General features: G+C 55.1%; 2 protein-coding genes across 3 annotated transcripts in view; one reads left to right on the top strand and one right to left on the bottom strand.

The window, feature by feature from the left end:
- The window catches only part of CHRM4 (cholinergic receptor muscarinic 4), a 34,824-nt gene extending 29,190 nt beyond the window's left edge, over window positions 1-5,634 (top strand). The window contains exon 3 of the mRNA XM_067557645.1: window positions 1,552-5,634. Within this exon, the coding sequence (XP_067413746.1) occupies window positions 1,557-3,020 (1,464 nt within the window). The 5' untranslated portion in view covers window positions 1,552-1,556 and the 3' untranslated portion in view covers window positions 3,021-5,634. The remainder of the gene's footprint in view (window positions 1-1,551) is intronic.
- Window positions 5,635-6,828: 1,194 nt separating this feature from the next.
- On the bottom strand, window positions 6,829-21,801 carry MDK (midkine). 2 transcript variants are annotated; one of them, XM_067557647.1, is made up of 5 exons: window positions 21,611-21,801; window positions 11,639-11,718; window positions 11,278-11,439; window positions 10,023-10,184; window positions 6,829-9,006 (listed from the first exon to the last, which is right to left on the bottom strand). In XM_067557647.1, the coding sequence occupies exons 2-5, from the start codon at window positions 11,715-11,717 to the stop codon at window positions 8,981-8,983; spliced, it is 429 nt and encodes a 142-aa protein (XP_067413748.1). In that variant the 5' UTR covers window position 11,718; window positions 21,611-21,801; the 3' UTR covers window positions 6,829-8,980. The 2 variants fall into 2 exon arrangements, with proteins under 2 accessions (XP_067413748.1, XP_067413747.1); XM_067557646.1 differs by having other exon boundaries at window positions 21,607-21,799.
- Window positions 21,802-23,501: the final 1,700 nt, after the last annotated feature.

Below are 23,501 nucleotides of genomic sequence, written 5' to 3'. Positions count from 1 at the left end.
AGAGGCTGAGGGCTGAATGCTCCTGTGCCCTAGAGGTGCTCCTTCTAAGGGAGGGTTGAGGGCTAGTGGGGAGATGGAGAGGAAGGGTGCTCAGCTGCTGCCCATGCTGGTACTGTCCTTTAGATAAACAGATGTGTTCATCTCCACAGCTGTTGGTTGGCCACTGTCACTAGCACCCAACTCGCTTTTAAAATCTTGGGCTGAATGGTAGGGGGCTGTTCAGAGGGAAGGCCAAACTTGGCATTTCCTGCATTCACCAGCAGTTTCCAACACTCTCGAGATCTGGTGAAACACCTGCTGAGAATGGCATTTCAACAGGGCACAAGGGAGACCTGACCTTGCTGCTTTGCATGGCCAAAGAGGAAGAGCCACTGCAGCGTACCAGCCCACCAAGCCATTCTCTCTTTGCTCCATTTCCCCAAGGAATCTATGAAGCCCCATCGGGGTCTTCCACGGAGCAGGGGCCCTGTTCATGTGTCAGTCAGCACAGTACAAGAAACAGACAGCAGAGGGCAGGATTTCCATAGCAAATGCCTTGAGCATAGGCTGGGAGGTCTGTTAGATGGACCCTTCCTTTGGCTTCACTCTTTAGAGCTTCCCTTTGGAGTTTTTTGTGTCTCCATAATCTCATGCAATAATTAAAAACAAAACCAAGAAATGCTTCCAAGCCTATTCTGCTCTGGAACACAAACTGCTGCCATGAACAGCTCCTGGGGAGAGGGCAGCAGGGGCAGATGGTACAACACAATGAGATTTTCAAGCATTAGCTAAAGACAACATTGGCTTGGGAAAACACTAAGGTTTAAAGAGACACGACCGCTCTCCCTTTGCTCTCTCACTGTGGCTGTTTTGTCAGCTACAGCTTTAGTTATGGGGAGGCAACAAGGGTTTTTTTTCCAGGTTGTGAGAGAGGGGAGGAGGACTGAATTAACTCCATTCCTCTGGGTGCAGAATGCAAGAAGGGGACTCCATTAAAAAGAGATTGGACCTGTTCTGCTGCTAGTTACATCGGTACCATCCCAGTAAAGCCAATGGAGTGTAAGGGGTGTAAATGAGCAAAATTTGGCCTCCTCTTAACTTAAGTCTGCATCATTTCCCCTGCTCATTAATTGGGATGTAATAAGAAGAAAGGCCTATGAAAACCAAGATGCCCTGTCTACACTGCTCAGTCCTGACCTATTGCCCACCCCATCCCACCCCACCCAACTATTCTACCCCCCTATTCCAGCCCTGGATTCCTCCTACACAGCTCTGCTGATGAATCTCCATTATTTTTAAAAGCCCAATACTCAGGGCTAAAGAAACAGTTGAGTAGAGTGAATAGGAAGAGGTATGGTGTGGTGATGGGAGAGTGAAAATTAGGGAGTAGATGATAAAGCTGTCAGATCCTTTTTTGCAAAACCAGCAACAACATGCAGAGAAAAATGTGGGTAAACTCTTGGGAAACTTGGTTAAAGGAGCCCACAACCAGAGAGGCAGGAGATGCAGAGGGCGGAAGGGAGAAGGGTGCCTATGTGTAATATTCTTCCTTTCTTTCCCTCCCCATTGCAGAATCCATGTATAATCTCTCTGCTCAGCTCTGGCAGATGAAGATGGCCAACCTTACCTATGACAACTTCACCAATGGCAACCAATCTGCTATGCAACATTCTTCCAACCAGTACAAGACAGTGGAGCTGGTCTTCATTGCCACAGTAACCGGCTCTCTCAGCCTCGTCACTGTGGTGGGGAACATCCTGGTCATGCTGTCCATCAAAGTGAACCGCCAGCTCCAGACTGTCAACAACTACTTCCTTTTCAGCCTGGCCTGTGCCGACCTGATAATTGGGGTCTTCTCCATGAACCTCTACACTGTCTATATCATCAAAGGCTATTGGCCGCTGGGGGCTGTGGTGTGTGACCTTTGGCTGGCTCTGGACTATGTGGTGAGCAACGCCTCTGTCATGAACTTACTCATCATCAGTTTTGACCGGTACTTCTGTGTCACCAAGCCTCTGACCTACCCGGCCCGAAGGACCACCAAGATGGCAGGGCTGATGATTGCAGCAGCTTGGTTATTGTCCTTTGTTCTCTGGGCACCTGCCATCTTGTTCTGGCAGTTCATCGTTGGGAAGAGGACAGTCCCGGAGCGGGCATGCTACATCCAGTTCCTATCTAATCCAGCCGTGACCTTTGGCACGGCCATCGCTGCTTTCTACCTCCCCGTGGTCATCATGACCGTGCTGTACATTCACATCTCGCTGGCCAGCAGGAGCAGAGTGAGGAGGCACAAGCCTGAGAGCAAGAAGGAGAAGACTAAGCCCCTCAGCTTCTTTAAGAGCCCACTAATCAAGCAGAACAACAACAACTCTCCCACGAAGGCGGTGGAGGTGGAGGAGGTGAGGAATGGGAAAGTGGATGATCAACCCTTGGCACAGACAGAGCCTGCAGGTCAGCAAGACGAGAAGGAGACCTCCAATGAATCCAGCACAGTCAGCATCACCCAGACCACAAAAGAGAAGCAAGTGGCAGAAATCTTACCAGCTGGGCAAGGGCAGAGCCCATCCCGCCCGCAGGTTAACCCAGCCTCCAAGTGGTCCAAGATTAAGATTGTCACCAAGCAAACTGGTACTGAATGTGTCACTGCCATTGAGATTGTCCCAGCTAAGACAGCGGCCTCTGCCCACAACTCCCTGCCCAACAGTCGCCCAGCCAATGTCGCCAGGAAGTTTGCCAGCATCGCCAGGAGTCAGGTGCGGAAGAAGCGCCAGATGGCCGCCCGGGAGAAAAAAGTCACGAGAACCATATTTGCCATCTTGCTTGCCTTCATTGTCACATGGACTCCTTACAACGTGATGGTACTTATTAACACCTTCTGTGAGACCTGTGTACCCGACACAGTGTGGTCTATTGGGTACTGGCTCTGCTATGTCAACAGCACCATCAACCCAGCCTGCTATGCCCTTTGTAATGCTACTTTCAAGAAAACCTTTAAGCACCTTCTCATGTGCCAGTACAGGAACATTGGCACAGCTCGATAAACTGGCACTGAGGGACAACTTGGCAGGATTACAAAGACTCACTCCTTTGCCTCTTCTTTTAGGGAGTTCTCTACACCCCACTCATAAAAGATGCAGACTGTTCAAAAATTCCACATGATGCCCTTCTCCCAACGCTGAAGAAAATCCAAAGCAGCTGTAAGATGCAGCTCTTTTAATCATTCTCAGCCTGGGGAATTACCTAAGGAGCCCTCAGACATACATACATCAAAGAGCACCTCCTCCACCTACCCAACCCTTGACTCTGCACTGGAAGAAAACAAGGAAGAGGGAAAACCAGAGGAGTGTCACCACCAATAGGTTCCATGGTTACCTCGAACCCCATGTAGCTCACCACTCATGAGATGTTGGCTGAACTGGCGTCAATCTTTGTGCTCTAGATAAAACCACGGCATTTCTAAATGGGTTTCCTACTGATTACACCTACGTGCTGGGTGAAGTGTCACTGTGCAATGAGACACGACGTAACCGAAATCCCTTCTTTCACTGATTGATCAGCCTGATGGCTTTGCAATGTGTGTGCGTGGAGAGAAGGTTCCTGACTTCATGAGGGGTTCAACAGAGTCTTAAACCACATACAACCCACGAGAAAAAGGAACCTAGAACAGCCACTTTGTTGTACATCAGGTGTCAGCTGATTCTTTTTGGACCAGCCTGGCCTGGATGGAAAAGGCCTGTGAGACTACTCAGACCATCTGCCTAGGGCCAGGAAAGGATTGTTTCTTACCATGCATTCGCTAATGACTTTAAACATCCCAAGGGATGGATGGGGCTCTCACCCCTTCCCTCTGGGAAGGTAACTCCACAGCCTGACCTGTCTGGGGTTCAGCTTCAGTGTTCCCTTCCTGAACCCCATCCTATCCCTGTGGGGGAGGGACAGAGAGATGGATGAAGTGAGACTCTTGTTTCTAGGCGATAAGAGTGAAACCCAATGTCCTCCTGAAAAACAAAAGAACTTAATACAGCAAAGAAAAAAAAATGTGTGAGATATTTATCTCCACAGCCTTGAGGGGATGTAACCTCTGAGAACCAGGTCTGGCAGGTGGCAGCGTTAAAACTAACTGTCCTTGGAGAGGATGCGCTGCTCAGAGGACAGCAGAGCATCCCATAGAAAGGAGATGTTGTTGCCAAGGATCATCTAGAAGGGAGGGGGGAAGAGGCTTTGGAGTCTGGAGGTTGTGTGGGCCACAATGTGAGTTCCCCTGGCTGCCTGTGTGTGTAGAAGGGACACTTCACCTCTGGGTTTCTGGATCTGGGGGAAGGGGAGAGGAAGGCGTGACAATGTGGACCTCCTCAACTGCTACTGGCCGGGGTGCAGACAAGCACCCAGGGGTGTGAGAAGGAGATGGCCACTGAGCTTTGTAAATGGATGTAATCCTCTCGTCAGTGTTGTCATGGAGTCCTCAGCATGTGGGGTTCAGTGTAAATGTACAGCCCAAACCCTAGAGTGTTTGTGTGCAGGCCAAACCAATTAATGCTTCTCCCAAAGTCAAATGCTGTCCACCCCTCTCTGGCCCGGCCAGACAGCGGTGTGGGGCTCAGGTGATGTCCTGTATGGGGGGTTACACAGGTGTGCAGTCTCTGTCAGTGGCTGGGAGGGGGGATTACTGTGTGTCTATAACTGGGGGCTCTCCCCTCCCAGGGCATGCTGTGCAACGTAGACAATGGCTGACGCTTTGCCCGGCCAGGGCGTCAGCCTTACGGCCACTGCCTTTAGGATAATTTGCATAGTGTTACCCAAAATGCCTTGCGTTTTTTTTTAATTGTTACACATACAGTGGAACCCACATAACTGAATAAAGGAATCAAACCTGAAGCCAAAGGCCTTTCAGTGAGTACATCGTTCTTCAGCCTCCAGCCACAAGGACCCTGGGGGCTGAGGACATCAATTAGGCCGGGCCCACTGGCCTCTCCAGTGAAGCCTTCTGCAACTTGCTGTCGGTGACGCATGTGAAGGGTTGAAAGAGAAACATGCAGCGGGAGGTTGTGCTGCTCCCTACACAAGGGGCTCTGTGGCCACCCCTGTAGCAGGTGTGACGGCGGCTGTCAAACTTCTGCACTCTATGGCAAGGGCTTTCCCAGGTTTCAGCGCCTGCTGCCTGGAACGGAGACTGGGCTCCTTCCAGCCGTGCCTCCTGCTGGCCAGGCTAGATCTGGCATCTCCCCTGTGTGTCTTTCTCTGCTGCCCTGCAATGCCCCCTGTTGTTCCCGCTTTCCTCTTTGTTTCATGCACACCTTTTGCAGGGGCTGGGAAGGTTTGCCTGTGAGGCTGGCCCGAGCGTGCAGGGACATGGCGGGGGAGGAGATGTTGCTGGTCTAGCAGGCTGTGCCACAGCTGCAGCAATTCAGGCTAGTGCATTGGGACTGAGGCAGGCTTTGCAATTGGATTATGGGCCCTTGGGGGGGGCCTGCCCAGCCAACCAGAGGAGTCAGTGGGCTGCAGTAGGTCATTGCCCTGGCTGGATGGCTCTGCTGACATAGGGACGAGCTGCTCCATGAAGGCACCTGAATGTAAGTTGGTTCAGTTATGTTTGTCTTGTCCTGATTCAGTGGGTTGTGATCAGGATCTTTCTGGGGCCTCTCAGTCACAGGGCGTGACACCCCAAGATGGGCAGTGCCGGTCTGAGCTCAGCGCCACAAAGGTGGTCCCCCTGGAACACAGAGGGGCTTGTGCGGCCAGCCCACACTCTGCCTGGGGGCTGCCTTACACAGCATAGGCCCAAATGCCTTCTCATTGCTCTTGGGTCTGGTTTCACTCATCGCCATCCCTGTGCTGGCCTGGAAGCGATTGTCCTGTGATAGCTGAGGACAGTCAGGAGCACAGGTGCCTGGGGCTGGGATTTTTTCCCTGGAAGGGGAAGGTTTGGTGGGGACGCAGGCAGCTGCTCTTCCGTGAAAAGTCGGAAAGCTAACGTGAGGCTTTTCTGGCTAGAGGGATGAGGGACCCTGCCCCAGTGATCCCTACCCACATGTGGGCCACTAGACTGGTGCAGAGGCTTCAGCTAACCCTGTGGCTGACTCCCCCAGCTTCTGCAGCAGGGCAGCATAATTGCTACCAGATTCACACTGGGCTGGGAACGTGGTGGGTGGATTTAAAGGATACTTGAGCAAGAAGGGCAAGGTCTCTTATTACATCGGTACCAATGGCCCTCTGGTTTTCCTCACCCCCTCTTGTGGGGGAGGGTAGATGCAGACTGATATGGTGAGGAGCAGGTTCTTGTCCTGTACCTCTGAGTTCACTGAGAGGCTGAAGGCAGATCAGACAACTGCAGGGAAGATGCTGGTGGCATTTAACTCACTGTTCTCTTAAGATGGAATCCACGTTCTGCCTGACCAAAGGCCATGTTGGCAGCTTGCTGGGTATCTGAAAGCCAGACCCCACATGATAGAGCAGATTGGAGGCTGCGCCGCCTGGGGCAGTTGGCACTAGGCAGCGGGAGGTCTCAGTCTCCTTGGGTGGCAGTATGAGACAGGAGGGCCAGGAGCACCAGCTATGACCTGCTATGGGGTTCAGCAAGCCTAGAGAAGAGCCGGGAAGTTGGATAAACAGCCCCTACTACTGGCTGGGCCATATGTCAAGTCCTTGGCGGGACTCCCTCTGCCTTGTGACACACACAGGCTAACACAGGCCTCAGGGGAAGGGGGGGAGAGTTGCCCTGTAACACCCTTGCCCTGCCAGAGCCTTTAACTATGAACAGCTGATATCTCGCTGGAGGTTGACGCCATCTCATTAAGGCTCTTGTGGCAGCCTACCTCTATTTGCATCCTCAGCTTGCCTCCAGTGTCTGCATGGACTAATCCTCAGCACAGCCTGTCTTCCTCAATCCACGTACAGCAGCCACTAGAACAAGTCAGCCAGCAAGTCCCGCCCAGCTGCGCTGATCATGCTCCTTCAGCTGGGAGTGGCTAAGACTGGAAGAGCCACGGCTTTCTCCCAGCAGGGATCCCACCCCACCCACTGCAGCCCCTCTGGCTTTGTGGCAGTGCCCTGTTCCATGCAGCAGAGTTTCTGGGTGACTGTTCCCTTGTAGGGCTCAGAGTGCTGGCTAGAATAACACCTGGTGGGAGAGGCTGGCACTGGAATGGCCGTGAGCTCCTCCACAGCGAGTGCTCCTGCCCTATTTGCTAAAGCGCCGCCTGCTGTGAGAGGCTGTGACTAGATTATCTAGTAGTGGCCTCTGGCTTGTGGTTAAGGGCCCTAACTCATCACCTGCAGGACTGGGGAGGTGGGAGTCCAGCATTGGAAACCATCCAGCTGTAACATGGGTTAGACAATCAGAGCAGGGACTTTACTGTGCCATGTGCCTGTGAAAAGCCACTCTGAAGCCTGGACCTTCTCCTGTCTGGTTACAGGGCTAAGGGCCAATGCCAAGGTGCAGGGAGGATACCAGCTTTTGCACAAAGCTCAGACAGAATTCCTGTGCAAATGCATCTCAGGGCCAACTACAGCCTGCACATGCTTCTCCCCAAGTAGGGGATTTGTTCCAATGCTTAGCCAAGCCAGGAAACATCCTTTCAAATACAAACCCTTTTCCAGTGTAAGTAGTAATCGACTGGGGGCATAAACTGCAACCAAGCAGCCTCTTCCCCAAGACCACCTCTCTTGGTAACGCCCTGGTTTCCACACCCTTCCTGACACAAGTTTAACCTCATATAGGAGCTTTCTCCAGCCTGCCTTTCACATGGGGTAAAGACCAGGAGCTGCAGTGCGCTGCCTGATGGCTGCATACCTGTAACTCTTGTTCTGCTTTCCCTTTCCTACCCCTGTTGTTTGCTTATTCCCTGCAACTAACTCACCCTGGGTTTAACAGAGTCCTGGCCCAACTACCCCCAGTGGAGCCCCGGCTAATCCTCCAGGCTAGGCAGCTGCCATTAGACTGATCTAGCAGGAACCTTCACTGCAGCTGGTCTGTCACAGCCTCTGCTAGCTGTTCAGAGTTCCCAGCACAGAAGCAGGATGTGGGAATAGAGGTGCGTTTGTTTTTTAAAGGCTTTTATTGGAAAAGAAAAAAAATATCCCAAAGTGGCGAGGGCTGGCCCAACACCTGTGTGAGAGCGGAAAGTGTGGGGAGGGGGCCACAGCGTGCCGGCACAGACATAGATTAGAAGAAACAGAGGAAAAGGAAGAGGAAAGAGAGAGGCCAGTGAACCTGGGGGAGATTCTTTTCTGGTTGCTGCAGGAATCTGGGGGTTTGCGCCTGCTGGTGGAAAACTAGGCAACAGGGAGGGGTCACGCTGACCGCAGAGGCCGATCCTTGGGTGAACACCTTGTGAGCAAATGCAGGTGGAGGCAAGCTGCACACCCACAGTGCACCACTGACAGGAGGCACATATTTTGCCTCGTGCAAAGTCAAGGAAACCAGAAATACTGAGACACGTCTCCAAATTTTTCCATTGCACGTGAGCCCAGACAGGTGCTGGGGCTCCTCCCTTCCTGCTCTTATTACACCTGCCCTCGGTAGTGGGATCACTTGCCAATTCAGTGTTTAGCTTTTCTTTTGCCTGAAAGCACCCTTGTCAGACAGGTCGTGGGCTTTCCACAGATGTGCCACAGGCCACTGAGCTCCAACAAAGGGTCCAAAATGTGAAGGGCTCCAGCTGCTCCCAGCCCAGAGTGCCCCACGCGCATCACATTGAGTATCTGAAAACAGAAGCCAAGATAGGAACACGGGGGGGTCCAAATAAAGGTGCCAGACAGTGGCACAGAGAGGGTACAGGGAAGATAAACAGCACCTCCTGCAGGTGAGGACAGATTTGATCTCTACATGAGTGATTAGAAAAGGCATCTCAGTTAAGGATGAAGTTGGGGAGGAGAAAGAAATGGAATTTGGCAAAACATTGCCGAGCGAGGGGGGGGGGCATCATGCTGCAGCTCCGAGTGGTGTGTGTCCAGATGGGTTCAGGCACTGCGTCTGGGAGACAGGACGGTTGTCCTAGCCCCTTTAGTCCTTCCCCTTCCCTTTCCTGGCTGTTTGAAACAATGGAACAAGACATGAGTTAGTGCATCTGTGAAACACTCCCCAGCTGCTGCCTTACAGACACAAAGGTCAGTTCAGCAAGGCCGTAGCGCACCTGGTACAAAGCCTCCTGCAGGCCACTGGCGTGGGTTCTGGCTGCAGTGGCACATAGGCCAGGCAACCGTGGTGAAGCCGGTCAGGGCCAAGGGAGAGTGAACCCCGCTAGGCAGTGCAGTTGCCTTTGACATCCCTGCTAAGTGGGTACAATTGCCGGCCCATGTGGTACTACAGCTTTGACTCCAGTGGCCCAAGCAAACTGTATCAAGAGTCCTTTGATGACCAGCCGCAAGAGTGGATTGGGGCCTTTCATACCTTGCAGGATCCCAAAATGCCCCACAGGCTGTATAGGCAGAAACTGATAGCCCCATTGAAATGCAGCACATGGTGCGCCGTGACGCGATACACTGCTTACAGGCAGCGCACCGGTTAAAGTAAGGGAGAGAAAGAGGGTGAAATCCTAGCGCTATTGAAGTCAATGGGAGTTTTGCCAGTGGAGACAGGATTTCACCTAGAGATGCCTGTAGCCATTTGAAACAGCAGTAGGATTTTTAGCCCTGTGGAATGTAATTCTCCAAAGAGGAATTTCACCAGGCTAGAGTTAACAACCCCGCTCTTGGGAAAAGAACCAGGGTCTTAATGAGCCCAGGTATTCAGGACCTCAGTGTTTTGTTTCCTTCAAAAGATTGCTCTTGCAGCTGCAGAGCTCCACAGCGGCATGCCAGGACATAGGGTCAATGCTAACACAGAGGGAAGAGCACTTCCTAATGAAGCACCAGCACTACTCTGCAGTGGTAGGGCAGTCCTTGGAAGTACAATCCAGACTGACCCAGCTTAGCTGGTGAGATCCCACAGGATCACATCCCCAGCTGGCATGGGCTGCATTCCTCTTGAACGTGTCATGCACCCAACATACAACGGCTCTTCCCACAGAGAGATGGGAGAAGGACGTCTAGTGGTGTGGACTGACCTTTGGATTTTGACTTGGTCTTGGGAGAGCAGGGCTTGGTCACTTGAATAGTCTCCTGACACTCGGCATTGTACAGGGCTTTCTTCAGAGTGCCTGAACGGGCCTTCAGACCTGTGGCAGCATCACACCCACCCCAGCTCTCAAACTTGTACTTGCAGTCGGCTGGAAGAGAAGTAGGAGCCATTAGTTCTATGCAGTGCCGAGAGTAAATGACAGTCCCTTGGGAGCCCCAGGAACAAAGACTGGGCTGGCGGGCAAACAATGTTCATGCTGCTCTATCGGACAGCCTTGTATTGCATTCACATCACCCCAGGTAGCAGCCACGCTGCCTCTTCAGGCGCTGGAAGGCACTGGGGTCATCCCACTTGACTGAACTGCAGCATGTGGTGCCAGTACTGCCCTCTGTGTCACACGGCTATAGCATCCTGATAGCATCTGTCTATCACTCAGACTCCCTCTGCAGGGCTTGACACCTAAACGCTGTTCTTCATGGGTCTGTCTCAATGAACAGGCCATTCCAAAAGCCCTGACACCCAAATGGTGAGGCACAGATACGCAGCTGGAGGGCAACGGCAGATGAGGCTATGCTGCTCAGTCCCCATCTGCCAGCTCAAGTTTTGAAGATAGCAGCACCCACTAGTATAATTTCAGAGGGGGCTGGCAACAAGAACCACCCAGTCAGTTCTGTGTTGGCCACGTGCCCTACCTTGTCTGGGAAGCTGAGAGCGCAGCAAGGGCTATTGCGCCTATGGCAGAGCTAACATGACCCATGTCTAGCCTTTCATACATTGTACTGTACCTAAGATGCATTGCTCTTCTCCCTTTGGAAGGGGAAGAGCCCCTTTCTCACAGGAGATGTTCTGAACCCAAGAGTGCCCACTGTGCAGCTCATGGCCATCCCAGCCTTCAACAGAGGTGTGGTCTGCAGAAACTACATGTCCCACCATGCAATCCTCTGCCATGATCTAAGTGACCAGGTCAGACATTGCATTCTGGGACATGCAGGCTCTATCTGGCACACATATACATCAAGAGACTGGGTACAAGGCAGTGGAAGGCCAGGTCCTAGGTGCACACTTGGGAGCCTGGCTAGCTGCTTATATGATCCAGAGAAGGGTAATGTTGGGGCTCCCATATTTTAAAGGGACACCCACAAAGGCTCCAGATTTTGGACAAACGTCCTGCCGGTTTCCCACGGCCCCCTGGCTGCCCTCTGAGCCTGGTGAGTCTCTCTGAGATGGGATTGGGCACTCACCTCCAAACTCCTTCTTCCAGTTGCAGGGGATCTTGCATTTGAGTCTCTTAGTCTCCTCCTTGCAGGTGCCCTCGCGATAGCCCACACCACAGTCTTTGCTGTTGGGGGTGCAAGGCCCCCAGCGCCAATCCTCACACTCAGAGCCGTTCTTCTTCACCTTGTCTGCAGCGCAGAGGAGGGAGCAGGCAGTCACGCCGAAGGATACTGAGCAGCAGCTGGTCCCATAGACAGGGGCTCTGCCCTCCCCCACTCGCAGCCAGGGAAATGGACATCCCCTTCCCCCACCCACAGCCAGCCCCAAGGAGTAAAGGCCATGGGGTGAGGTCTTCTCGGCCTAAGCAGCCATGAGTTTGCCTCTCACCTTTCTTGTTTTTACCAGCCTCAGCAGCTGCAGCCATGAGGATCAGCGCCAAGAGGAGGAAGAGCCCACGGACCTGCATGCTGTGTGGGAGAAGGAAGACATGTCAGCCCAGAGAACAAAGCCTGGGGGAGGACCCAGGTGAAAGGGATGGCACGTGTGAGGAGACAGATAGGCGCCTGGTGGCGGGGAGGGAACGAGGGTTCTGGAGACGATGGACAGGACTGCGTGGGCTCAGGGGAAGGTGTCTGGGTCACTCTCTTCAGGGATTAAGGTGACCCAGGTCCCTTGGATTTCAGTCCCTCCTGCTTGGGGCTGTGCTGCCCCCTCTGCACTCTCCTCACAACCCCAGCGTGTCCCTCTGCAGGATGGCATCAGGGCAATGGTGAGCTGGCACCACGGGCAGCCCCAGGGATAGGGCAAACTCTGAGCTGAGAGCTTTCTTCCCTAGGTGATACCCAGGGCTCCAGGAGGGATCTAGGACAGGAAATGGGGGAGAGGCTGTGAGCACCACCAGCCCTAACGCTTGGCCTGGCCTGGCAGGAGGGAGACAGGGCCCTTTCTAAGGCTCGGTCTGTCAAGTGGGAGCCTCACCTCGCCACAGGAATGTGGGGCTCTGAGCCAGGCTGGGGGACAGGGCTGGGACACAGACAGCAATGGGAGTCAGACTGGCTCCCCTGCCAGCGAGCCCAACCAACAGGGAGTCTGACAGGGCCAGACTCCACAGCCTGTGTGTGGGATCATCCTCTGCGCTCCCAACTTCCAAGCTCTCCAGGCTGTAGGACAGTCAGACATAGACAGAGGCTGCAGAGGGTCCCTGGTGCAATCCAGCTCCCAGCCCCACCTTCGAAGCTGGATGGTCAGTGATCCCAGGGGGCTGGCTGCAACCACATTTAAATAGACACTGCCTCGGGTTACAGAGGCTCACGAAGGAAGAAGGGGTGAGTCCTTCCTACTCCATAGTGAGGGATGGATAAGATGAACCAAGAAACCCCTTCCAGTCCAGCCTGCTAGCTGGGTGTGTAAGGAGGAAGAGTCCCCCCCCAATAATGAGCTCCCCAGTGACTCAGGTGTTCCAGCAGCTCAGCCCCTTTTATCCTGCTGCTGTCCTCAATACCCGCCTTCAGGGATGAGTCAGTGGGTCCAGCCTGCATTTCCCTACCTCATAACCATCTGCCACTCCCCCTGGGAACTCGGTATAGTCTAAATGCTGCCCTCCAGCCCCAGTCCCACCTTGACCAGGCCCAGGTGGCCTGAGGGGATTTGGATGTTCAGGGCTCCACAGACAGGAACACAGAGGAGTCAGCTCCTAATGGAGAAGGGCCTGAGGCAGGGGGTGTGAGCAGAGGGGCGGGGAGGGCCTTCATCTACTAACTGCAGACAAACCATTGGGAACTCCAAGGTCTCGCCCACTTCAAAAGGCAGTCACCTCCTCCCTGCATCAGCCAGGAAGGCAGGAACATCTGGATGGGCATGTCAGCGGCCAGATGTGAGGAAAATTCTCTGGTTTCCAGGTGAAGGAAACCTAAGAGTGAAAAGGAGGGAGCCGCCAAAGGGAGCAGCCAGGTCTTGTCAGCACCAGCCTGGAGAGGCGGCAACTCATGGCCACAGGCACAGAGCCCACGCTGAGAGGATCCCAGATGACCACAAAGCCGTAACTATCTTCATGTGCCTCTGTGTCTGGAGGCCAGGTTTCTCTGTGGAAGTGGCCAGGCGCCTAGCCTCTTCTCCTGGGCTCTACAAGCTATGCTGTGGCCACATGACAAACCAGGCCCTGTGTGCCACGTGGAGCAGGGACTTAGCACTGCACAGCACGTGGGACTGATCCTCTCACGCACATCCCCAACGCCCACAGACGTATGGTGGCAGGGAGAATGCAGGATTTGGGCCTTTCATTTCAGCACCTCTCAAGTCACCTTCTCTGTCGCCCTCAGCTGGTGGGACCCCTACGGGTGAAGGACTCAGGCCTCCTGTTACAGGGTGTGGTGGGCACATTAACATCACAATTCCCCCCCCCCCACTCTCCCTCCAACTTCAAACCAGAAGCAGCCAGGCGGAGGCTGGGAAAGCCCCTCTGCCTGAGGGTGGGATTTGTGCCGCTCCTGCCCTTGGAAAGCTGCTGCCAGGAATGGGGCCCCGCTCCCCCGTGATTCTGCGGCCCCCTTCCATGCCCCCGTTTCCCAGTGTCTCTTTTATCTTGTGCCCAGCAGGCCACCTCGCCTGTGCCAAAGAGCCCCAACGTTGGAGGGGACTGCAGCTGCCATGGAACCTTTATCCAGCGCCGAAAGAATCCAGGGCAGAGGAAAACCACGACCATCGGTTTTTGAAAACTAAAACAGAAGATTAAAAAAAACCCCACACAATGTGGAGCTCATGCAGAGCTTTAGAAGTGAAGCTGCTCCCCCTGCTGGCTCCCTTAATGTCAGCCCATTACCATATCCCCACAAAGGGGCCATGGATGCAGAAGGCCAGTCTGTGCATGTGTGATGGGGGAGGAGACGGAAGACATGGAAGTAGGCGTTGTGTTTGACTGTGCAAGAGGGGAACTTGTGCATGGGTGTGTGTGTGTGCGTGCGCATATCTGTGTGTGCATGATGGGGGAGTGTGTAGGTGTATGCACTGAGTATGCCAGGGAGGGCATGAACACTGTGGGACAGTGCATGTGTTTGCACCACTGGGCAGTGGGTACATTTGTTAAGTTGACTGAGTTTCTCCCTGAGCTGCTGACTCTTCTGAGAGGGCCCCTGTCCAGGGCTGCAGTCAGAGGCTCAGTGTCCCTGTGGGGGCACCTCAGTGACTCGACGCTCCTCCCACTGTGTACACCCCATTAGTTTCCAGTAAAGAAGGTGGCTAGAAATAGTTCCAACCCCAAATCAGAGACCTGGAGGATGGGATAGAGAATCCAGGCTCAGCATTCCCCAGCTCACCTGTTTCTACTGTAAGCTGAACCCTAAACCCAGATGCTTCTGCATCTGATTGGTTTGAAATCTGGCTCTGTGGGTTGTTCTGCAGGAAGCTGTCCCTTCTTTGGTGAGATCTGAGCTGCTGCTGACATCAACACATCTGCCCCCTTCTTGTAGCTCCAGGAGATCTCGCAACACTGCAGCTGTGAACAAAGGGCACTAGCAGAACAGTGCCCTGGTCCTGGCAGCGGGGGATGGACAACAGCTTTTCACCTGCTTTTCCCATGATCAATGAGAATCCTCTCAAGTTTTCCCCACTGGTGGTAGTTCAATGACGCACAGTAACAGACACAGACACCCCCTTTGTGTTATGCTGAGCTGGTACACCCAGTGACCATGCCAACGTCTTCCATACCCACCAAGGGCCTCCACCAAGGGGATGATGGGCGGCAATGCCAGAAGGTAACATGCACACTGCATTAAATAAACAGCTACAGCTTCACCACCTGGGGGGAGACACACAGTTTGCAAGTGTGGCCCAGGCTCAGATCAAGGCAGCAGGGACCACACTAAGCTATTGCCCATGTGGCATCTTTAGCTTGAGTCCTCATTCTGAGTTTTAAGAGTGAGGGTGAGGGGGAAGAGAGCGTCAAGCAGAGGTAGCCCTGGAAATGATGTCATTAATAGCCCCATTTTCCAAAGTGGCACCTGATTCTTAGAGGTGCTGCTGAGCCAGCAGCAGCAGCTCCCTCTGGCTTCAGCTAGATTTGTGGGTGCTTCTCGCCACTGTAACTTGGGTCCACAGTGTCTCAAACAGCAGCGATCAAGGGGGAGAGGACCATAGCTCCCCCACCAGGCTTTGTACCAGCTAGGAAAGCCCAGGCCCCAGTCTGTCCGTTACAAATCCCGCCCACCTCACTCAGGCTTAGAGCTTAAACAAGAGGGACTTGGCCCAGGCAGCATGCGAAGAAGATGGAGAAAAACCCCACACAGTGAATGGCAACTGCCAACCCAGGGAGCAGGTGAAATCCGGGGATTAGACTAGCTAAGATTTAAGGTTATGGCTGCTTGGTGCTGGTTCCCCTGAGCCATGGCGTTTGATGGACCTGATGCTTCCCCCTAGGTCCATATGCAGGGGGCACCGCTCAGCCTGGCTTCATCATCTGCTTTGCACCAAGTGCATTTCCAGGCTGTTCACCCACACTTGTCAGCCCCTTTCCCCCACCAACGAGCTCTGGTAGACCCCTTCCCATTGTTGCTTATGACTAGGCAGCTCACAAGTGTGATGGCAGCACACCCATCCCAGCTCCAGCTAATCGGCTGCCCTATCCTGCCCCTGCTGTGCGAGACCCTCCCTGCGGACCTGTTATGGGGTGGGACAGGACATACCGTGTGCAGTGTGCGGGGGGGGGAGAAGAGGGGGAGAGAGAGATGCTGGGGCACCATTCGCTCCCTTCCCCCACACGGTCACCCTGGCAGCACGCTGGAGGAAGCAGCTCCGTTCGTTATTCAGGCTCCAGCGCACTCACCTTTTGTGCGTCGGTTGCTGTGAAGCTCCCGGCTTCACTCTGAATTGAACTGTCACACAGAATTACACAGCCCGGCTGGCTGAAGGCAAAGCCGAGGGGACAAGCGCGCCACCTTCCCCACCTCAGCTGGGAATTATCCCGGGGAGCCCAGCGCCAGCCAGAACACAGCTCAAGCCTCTTCCCACCAAACTCTCCTCAAAGAGGCTGCAACCAAAGAGCTCAGCATTGAGAATGAGCCAGAACAGACCACCTTCCGGAGGGAGAGGCTGGGACTGGAGGAGCTGGGAGCTCGCTACCGCCAAGCCTTCTGCCCTGCTCGCTACATCACCGCCTGCTGGGAGTGGAAGGGACTAAAGTAATTGAGAGCTGCCCCAGAGATAGTGTTCCTATCTCAGCCTTCACAGCAGCATCTTCAAACTCTTCCTTCTCCTCCTTTTACTCAGACTCTCCCATTCACCTCCACTCTGTAACCTCTGCTTCTGCCTTGGCCCTGGGCTGGTCTTTGCCCACCTCTGCATTGTGGCCTTGTGTAACACAGCCTCGAGTCTGTTTAAGGTGATATTCCCATCTCCTCTGGCCTGGGATAATGCCGCTCCCTCCTCTCCATCCTCTAACCCTTGCAGACTCCTCACTGGCTCCTCAGTGCAAACTGGCTGCCTTTACTTTTAAAACTCTCCGTGGATTCAGTCCATTCTACATCATGGACTTTATCTCCCTGCTTCTTCTGCTCTTCTAGTACCAGCCCCCTTTTCTGCTATGTCCCTCGACTTCTCCCCAGTATGGGAGCCTTCTCCTCTTCAGCTCCCGCTCTCTGGGACACCACCCAGGCACGACTGCCCTCCCTGGTGCACAGCAAGCATGTCCTCCAACTTCTGGAGGCAGAATGCACCATCCTGTCCCCTGCCTCTGAGCACAAACCCCAAGAAACAGTTCCAAAACCAAAACAAGAGTCCTCATGTCAGTGTGACTGACCAAAGCACTGTGTGTGAGCTCCCTCTGCAGCGGCGGCAGCTAAACAGTAGTTTCAGAGCGCTGTCCCACTGATGGACACATGTAGGACAGTCACGTAAAACAGGGTCGGGTGGGTATGCAGCCTTGGCTAAAGCACTGGCCTGGAGAGCAAGGAGTCCTGGCTTCTATTCCAAGCTCTTACTGAGTTGCCATGCAAATCGCTTTCCAGCCCTGGGCCTGAGTCAGGAAGAAACATAAATAAAACCCTTGGAGATAGAATGAACGATGACCGGAGTTTCATTGTATTCCATGGCAAAAAGGAGACAGGGAAGGAATGACTAAAATATCAAAAATGTTCAGAATAGTTTCAGCCCCCCCTACATGGTTCCAATTCTGAATCAAAACGACTTCGGATATGTTTGCAAAACTGTTGATCCTTTTTGCAAGTGGCTCTGCCTGCCCCCTTGCCGGCTGGTTACATTTGTTCACAGTCTGGCTCCTCAGCTGTTCAAATTCAGGGCGTCTCTCCCCCCAAACAGGCTGCAAACATGCTGAGCTGTGATTTTAGACAGATTTTGGCAGCATCTCCCTTTGCCAAGGATTTCACGCACTTTGGCTCAAATCCTTGGGTGACATTGGAATGGGATCTAAAATGCCAAATATAATAATGAGGGGTCTTGGGGCCCCATCTGATCTGCACTCTGAGCCAGGCAATTGCTGCAGTTGCCACTCCTGAAGCAGGCGCAGCTGCATACTTCCCTACCCCAATACCCGACTGCTTCTTCTGCAACCACTAGCCCTCTGGTTCCGGTTGTTGCTGCCTGGAAAGGCCCTGAGAGACCCTAAGGAGTGAGGAGCATCGCTTTGCTGCTAATCCTATCTGCACCCCTTGTTTTCAATACAGGGACCCACCCCTCTGCTTGCCTCAAATTGCAGCTGGGTCAGAGAGCAGAGTCTCCTTGAGCCTGTGAAGTACAGGGCATGGAGAGGAGGGGGTTAACTCCCCTCTCCCCCACCTTAGTGCTTTCCCTAGAGCTAAACAGTCTTAATCCCCAGGGACTGGAGCAGCACATTCCCCCCTGCCAGGATCTCAGTACAGGATGGAGCCAGGGGAGGGGATGCTAAACCTTCCCCATTCACTTGTTATTTGCAACAAGGGATTGGTACCCTAATATCATGGGAAAGCAGGACTGCCTGGCATTAGTGAGCTTTTTCCATGGACCATGATAACCTGCTCTTCCTGGTAGGTAAAAGCTCCTGTCCTGAAGGGGGAGGGACTGCCTGTTCCCCCCTCCACCAGGGATGAGCTGATTCATTCCAGCCCTTCCTCATTCCCCAGACTCCCCTTCAATCCTGGCTTGCAGGAGCCTGGAGGGTGCCTGTGATTAAAGCTGCAGCAGGGAGGGAGACTGGGGAGGCTGACTTCCTACCCAGCCATCACATGGACCACAGTGGTTCTCAACCCCTTCATAGAATCATAGAAGATTAGGGTTGGAAGGTACCACAGGAGGTCATTTAGTCAAACCAATGGAAATCACATCAGCCAACTCTCTCAGCACCCTCAGATCCATTGTATCCGGTGGCCCGGCCCCATGGACTTGTCCATGTCCAGCCTTTCTAAATAGTCCTGAACCTGCCTTTCACCACTGAGGGCTGCTCACCTCCTCCCCGCACACTACTGCCCAGTGCAGTAGTCTGGGAGCTGACCTTGTCTGTGAATGCTTTTTTTGCCTCTGTCTTGAGTACCTCAGCTTTTTCCATATCCTCTGTCACTAAGTTGCCTCCCCTATTCAGTGAGGGGCCCACACTTTCCCTGACCTTCTTCTCATTGCTAACATACTTGTAGAATCCCTTTTGTGCCCCCTGGTTCTTACTCCCCCATTACCTCCTGCTAAATCTGCCCTGTCCAGCTGCTCCTTGCTTATGGCCCTTTCAGGGAAGGCCACTGACCTTCTCTACCACACTGAGACCAGCCCCCTGCTCTGACACCATCTGTCCCCACCCTACCCTCCCAGATGTCCCTCCCCCTGAGCAGTCATATCCTTCTGGGTGCCTCCAAGCCATTCTTCTCCTCTGAGCACCTCCCTGCCCTCTTCCTCCACACCCACTCAGGTTTGTTGCCTTGACCCCTCCTTCCTCCTCACTGAGTGTCTCCTTGGATTTCATGCTCACTAGGGTCTTCAGTGTCTCCTTGGCTTTGACCCTCTCTGCCCCTGACTTCCTTCTGCCCTCTGCCCCATGGGGTCAGACCCCTGCTCTCAGCAGCTCCTCCTCTCCTATAATGGTCCTGGCAGGGTGAGTGCAGATGTTGTTTTCGTAGAGTGGTTCTCAACCTTTTTACCATTGTGGGCTGCATCTGCAGCTCTCTGTGTTATGTGGGCTGCATCCACACAATATATATACTACCTGTATGGCCTTCTCTTTATCTGTCTGGACCCAGTTCACAAGGGCACCTACAAACAGCACCTCCTCTTCCAGCACAGCCAGCTCACTGGCCCATCACCCCTTCCCTCTTGTGCCCGTTGGTACTTGCTCCCCCATTACTGCCGGGGTGGACAGTCCTTGCCCCCAGACCTTTCCCAGCTTTCTCCATTCTGCTGCTCCTCACTCTCTGCTCTTCCTCTTCTCAGCAAAGTGCAGGAGCAAGCAGCACTCTCCATCACCCAACACTTCCTGGGCCATTTCTGCCTGAGCTTCACCATCCAAATGCCTCCCTCCCCCTTTACCTGCTCCCTCCTCATGCTCCCTGACCTTGCTGCAGCTTCCACACCCGGGGTCTATATCTCCCCCACCCCTCCAGCTTCTGATCCTGCCTTACAGGACTCCTGTGCTGGGGCATGCCAGGAGGCTGAGTTCTTAGCCCTCTCCTCTTCTCCACTTACCTTTCACCTAGGCGTCTACTGGGAGACTGCACAGATCTCTGGGCACAGCTAACACTCTCCAGGGATCCATCCCACCCTGGGGTGGGGTGTTGCCAGAGTGGGAGCTAGGAGAGGCCATGAGGGGAGGCTGCTTCCGGGTGGCAGGAGGGGCAGAGGAGGCTCTTGCACCAGCCATGGTGAGTGGGTGAAGGGACCGAGGAGGGGAGGCCTGTGCTAGAGGAGCACAAGGAGGGAGAGGGGAGGAGAGAGGCAAGGTCTGCCTGGTTGGCTGGAGCCATCCATGGGCGGTTTCAAGGAGGCGATTTGTAACTGGCCCAAGGAATGGCTGGGGAGCCAGCGGAGGGGTAGGACTCAGGAGAGGGAGGCGCGGCGCTGCACTGGCTGAGAACTGGGCTGAGCAAGCGGGACTCCAGCGGGCTCCCCTCCCACTCGGCCAGAGCTCGGGGGGCCCCACTCCCGCAGCCCTCCACGAGCAGCCTCAGCCCAGCAAGGGCGGAAAGGGGAGCGCCCTGAGGGCCGGCCCGATCTCCCGCTCCCCCGCCCCCGGCCCTTCACGTGGTAGGTTAGCACGCAGGAGCGCCCCAGCCACCCCTGAGCTTGCGGGGTCGGGGACTCACAGCGGGGGAGGAGTCCCGAGACCCAGCCAGGATGCTGGAGAGTTCGGGGGTCCCAGCAGGGCAGGAGGGGAAGCCCTGGTGTGCCGGAGTCACGGCTCTAGCGCTGCCCCCCTCCTCCCGCAGCAGGGCAGCGCAGCGGGCCGGATTCAGACGGAGCTGCCCCGCCAGCGCTGCGGGGCAAGAGCCTCGCTTCCTCGGCAGGCTGGAGAGGGGCCAAGAGCGAGAACCGGGGACGAGCCGCCGGGGGACTCGGGGTGCCCGGATCCGAGCGACGCCCCCCGTCGGGAATGTGCTCGGTGGGTCCTAGCCACGGGATCGGGCCGGGCAGAGGGGCTGGGGGCACCAGCGGGAGGCCGGTTCTGCCTGTCCTTTCCTCGCCCTGGCAGCCCAGGAGCTCAAAGCACTTCCCAGCCTCTTCCCCTCTCTCCCCCTGAGGGCAGTCCCGCGAGCCGTTGGTAGGGGCGGGGAAACTGAGGCACGGAGCAGGGCCGGGGCTTCCCAGCCAGGGCCCAGCGGGAGGCAGGGGCAGAGCTCTGCCTTCCTACGGCACGGGGCGCTGGGCAGGTGCCCGTCAGGGTGGGGTCTTGGCGGCCAGGCGTGCGCGGCTGGCAGGACAGGAGGGGCACCGGGCACCGTGTAGAGTCTCTCTCCAGATGCCTCTTCTCTGGGCGGCCGGTTACAAACGCCCCCCTGCCCCAAGGCAGCCCGCGTCCCTCGCCGAACCGCGGCTCCTCGCCAGCCCCGCGGGCCGGCCAGGAAGGGGGTCCCCGCTTGCCCGGGGTGAACCGCTGGCTGGGAGAGGCTCTGCCTGCCCCCCGTTATGCGGCCCCCAGCCCGCAGAGCAACTGTGCGCTCCCCTTGCTGGGGCGGGGACACTCCGGAGCAGGCTCGCCCCGCATTCCGGGCTGTGCGGGCCCGCTGCCCACGCGGGACGCTGGCGGGGAGCGGCAGCGGCTTTGCATCGCCCCGGGCGTTCTCCATCCACAGGAGCGAGGCGCCCGGGCTGGGCTGGGCTGGGCTGGCCGCCGGCAGCCGGGAAGCTCCTATCTCCGTGCCGTGCCCTGCCCTGCCCTGCGGCTCGGCACTTACTCGCCTGGTGCTGAGTGGGGTTTGCTCCCTCGCGTGGTCTCCGTGCCTCTCCCGGGGGTTAATCCGCTCCGCTCCGCTCGCTGCCTCGCTCCGTCCTTATCTCCTTCCCTTTGTGTCTTCAGAACTAGTTTCAGCTGGTCACATGTGGACACCACCTCGCAGTGCACTGCACAGCGGCCCCTGACGTCGCTCCCACTCCCAGCCCAGCTGACAATAGGTAGTTTTAGCCCAAACTTCGCAGGCTCCTCCCCCTACTTCGGGGAGAAGCTGGGACTGGAACAAAAGCAGGAGCCCAGCAGCCCGGCTCCAGCGGCAAATCCTGCCCCCCGGCGCTGCCTGGGCTTGGGGACGAGGGGCCCCGGCTCTGCAGCCCTCTGAGTCACCCACCTCGATCGGCCTGAGTGTGTTCCAGGCCATTCAGCACTTGGGCCCTACTTGGAAATTGCCCCTGTCTCTCCCTGGCTTGCTCCCTGCCCCTTTCCTCCTAGCCCCGGGCCTGCTGGCTTGAACCGAATTACAAGACCTGTGGTGCTGGTAAAGACACTAGGCCACCTCCCGAGGAGAGGCAGTGCTGGGGTCATTTACACCTTCCCAGCCCCTCAGCAAATAAGGTAAGCAGACAAAGCACAGTTCGATCCCAGTGCCGAAGGACAATGCAACCAGCATGCCTGGGAGAGACCTGGACTAGGAGACCCTTTCTACGCCAGTGTCAGGGGGGAGTCAGAAGAAGACCCCCTCAAAGGATCAGGCATCATAAAAGTCATCTGACCAGAAAGCAAAGAAGAAAAACTGTGACCCAGCTGAGGAGTTAGTAGAGATGGCATCACCCCCTCAGCAACCTGCCACCAGATCAGGCATGGGCAGCAGTGACCCAGAGACACAGGGAGTGAACACCAAACTCAGTTTGTGACCTTATCCTGCGTGGCTTATATCCACCTCAGACAGAGACTTGAGGGGTCTGTTTCTTTGTTGCCTTTTTGCAATGCTGCTCTAGCTGGTCATGCCAGTAAAGTCTATTGGGTTGAAGTGAATTGACTTGGGGCAGATTCAAGGGGGACGTGGCCGGGTAGGTCACATATCAAAGAGTGGCTCAAAGGTGTCACCCACTGAGGGGACCTGAGACAAGGGGTCAATTCCATCACTTAGACCCACCTTTGAATCTGGCCCAGTGGCTCCGAGTCCTATTTGGAGACAATTTCTGGTGGGATCTCTGGGGCACGATGGAGTTCTAGGAATTGCACAGTGATTTCAGTGACTCCTGGGGCTCCACTGACAGTTTCTTAGGCTCCAGGCACTGACTGACCCACAGCCTGCCAGTGCTGAGCCAGCCTCCCTCTGATGTGTCATCCTCCACACATGCCTCTTTCTCATGGGCTATGGCACCAACGCTGTTCCTGATGGAGGTGCACTCTCCTCCCCGTTGCACAGACAGTCCCTGCATGCTGCCCCACACTGCCCTGTTTACTCCCTCATGCCACAACATAGCCTATTCATGCACTCATACAGTACCCTGTCTAGGCTGACATGACCCCATGCATGACCACCTCTGAATCTGGTCCAGTGACTCTACAACCTCCACCTTTTGGTGTGCATCTCCTGGATCTCTTACACCAGGCACAAACCCCCCAAAAATCTCTTCAGGGAAATAAAAGCACACTGGTGACAGTGATTCTTCCCCCAAACACCCTCCATCTCCAGTGAGGAAGGGCCAAGCCAGCTCTCCTGCTTTGCTGCCCAGCAGACTGTGGGACTGGTGTCATGTCTAAGGAATGGGGTTGTGGTGGGGAATGAAGTCATTTTTCCACCAACCCCTCTGGAAGGATGTTGCAGAGAGAGCTGAAAAGCCACAGATTTTATGAACTGCTTCAGAATCCAAAATCTCTTTCCAAGAGTTC

The sequence above is a fragment of the Emydura macquarii genome, unplaced genomic scaffold (genome assembly GCF_026122565.2).
Source record: "Emydura macquarii macquarii isolate MOO-44397 ecotype Brisbane River unplaced genomic scaffold, CSIRO-AGI_Emac_v2 contig_1876, whole genome shotgun sequence".
Taxonomy (NCBI): Eukaryota; Metazoa; Chordata; order Testudines; family Chelidae; genus Emydura; species Emydura macquarii.
This window is presented reverse-complemented; position numbering and strand designations above follow the sequence as displayed.

Excerpts from the sequence above, each read along its gene's own strand:
- MDK (XM_067557647.1), bottom strand. The coding sequence starts at position 11,717 with ATGCAGGTCCGTGGGCTCTTCCTCCTCTTGGCGCTGATCCTCATGGCT. Across the intron at positions 11,440-11,638 it reads GGCTGGTAAAAACAAGAAAG|ACAAGGTGAAGAAGAACGGC; the intron begins GTGAGAGGCAAA and ends TCTGCGCTGCAG. Across the intron at positions 10,185-11,277 it reads CTGGAAGAAGGAGTTTGGAG|CCGACTGCAAGTACAAGTTT; the intron begins GTGAGTGCCCAA and ends CTTCTCTTCCAG.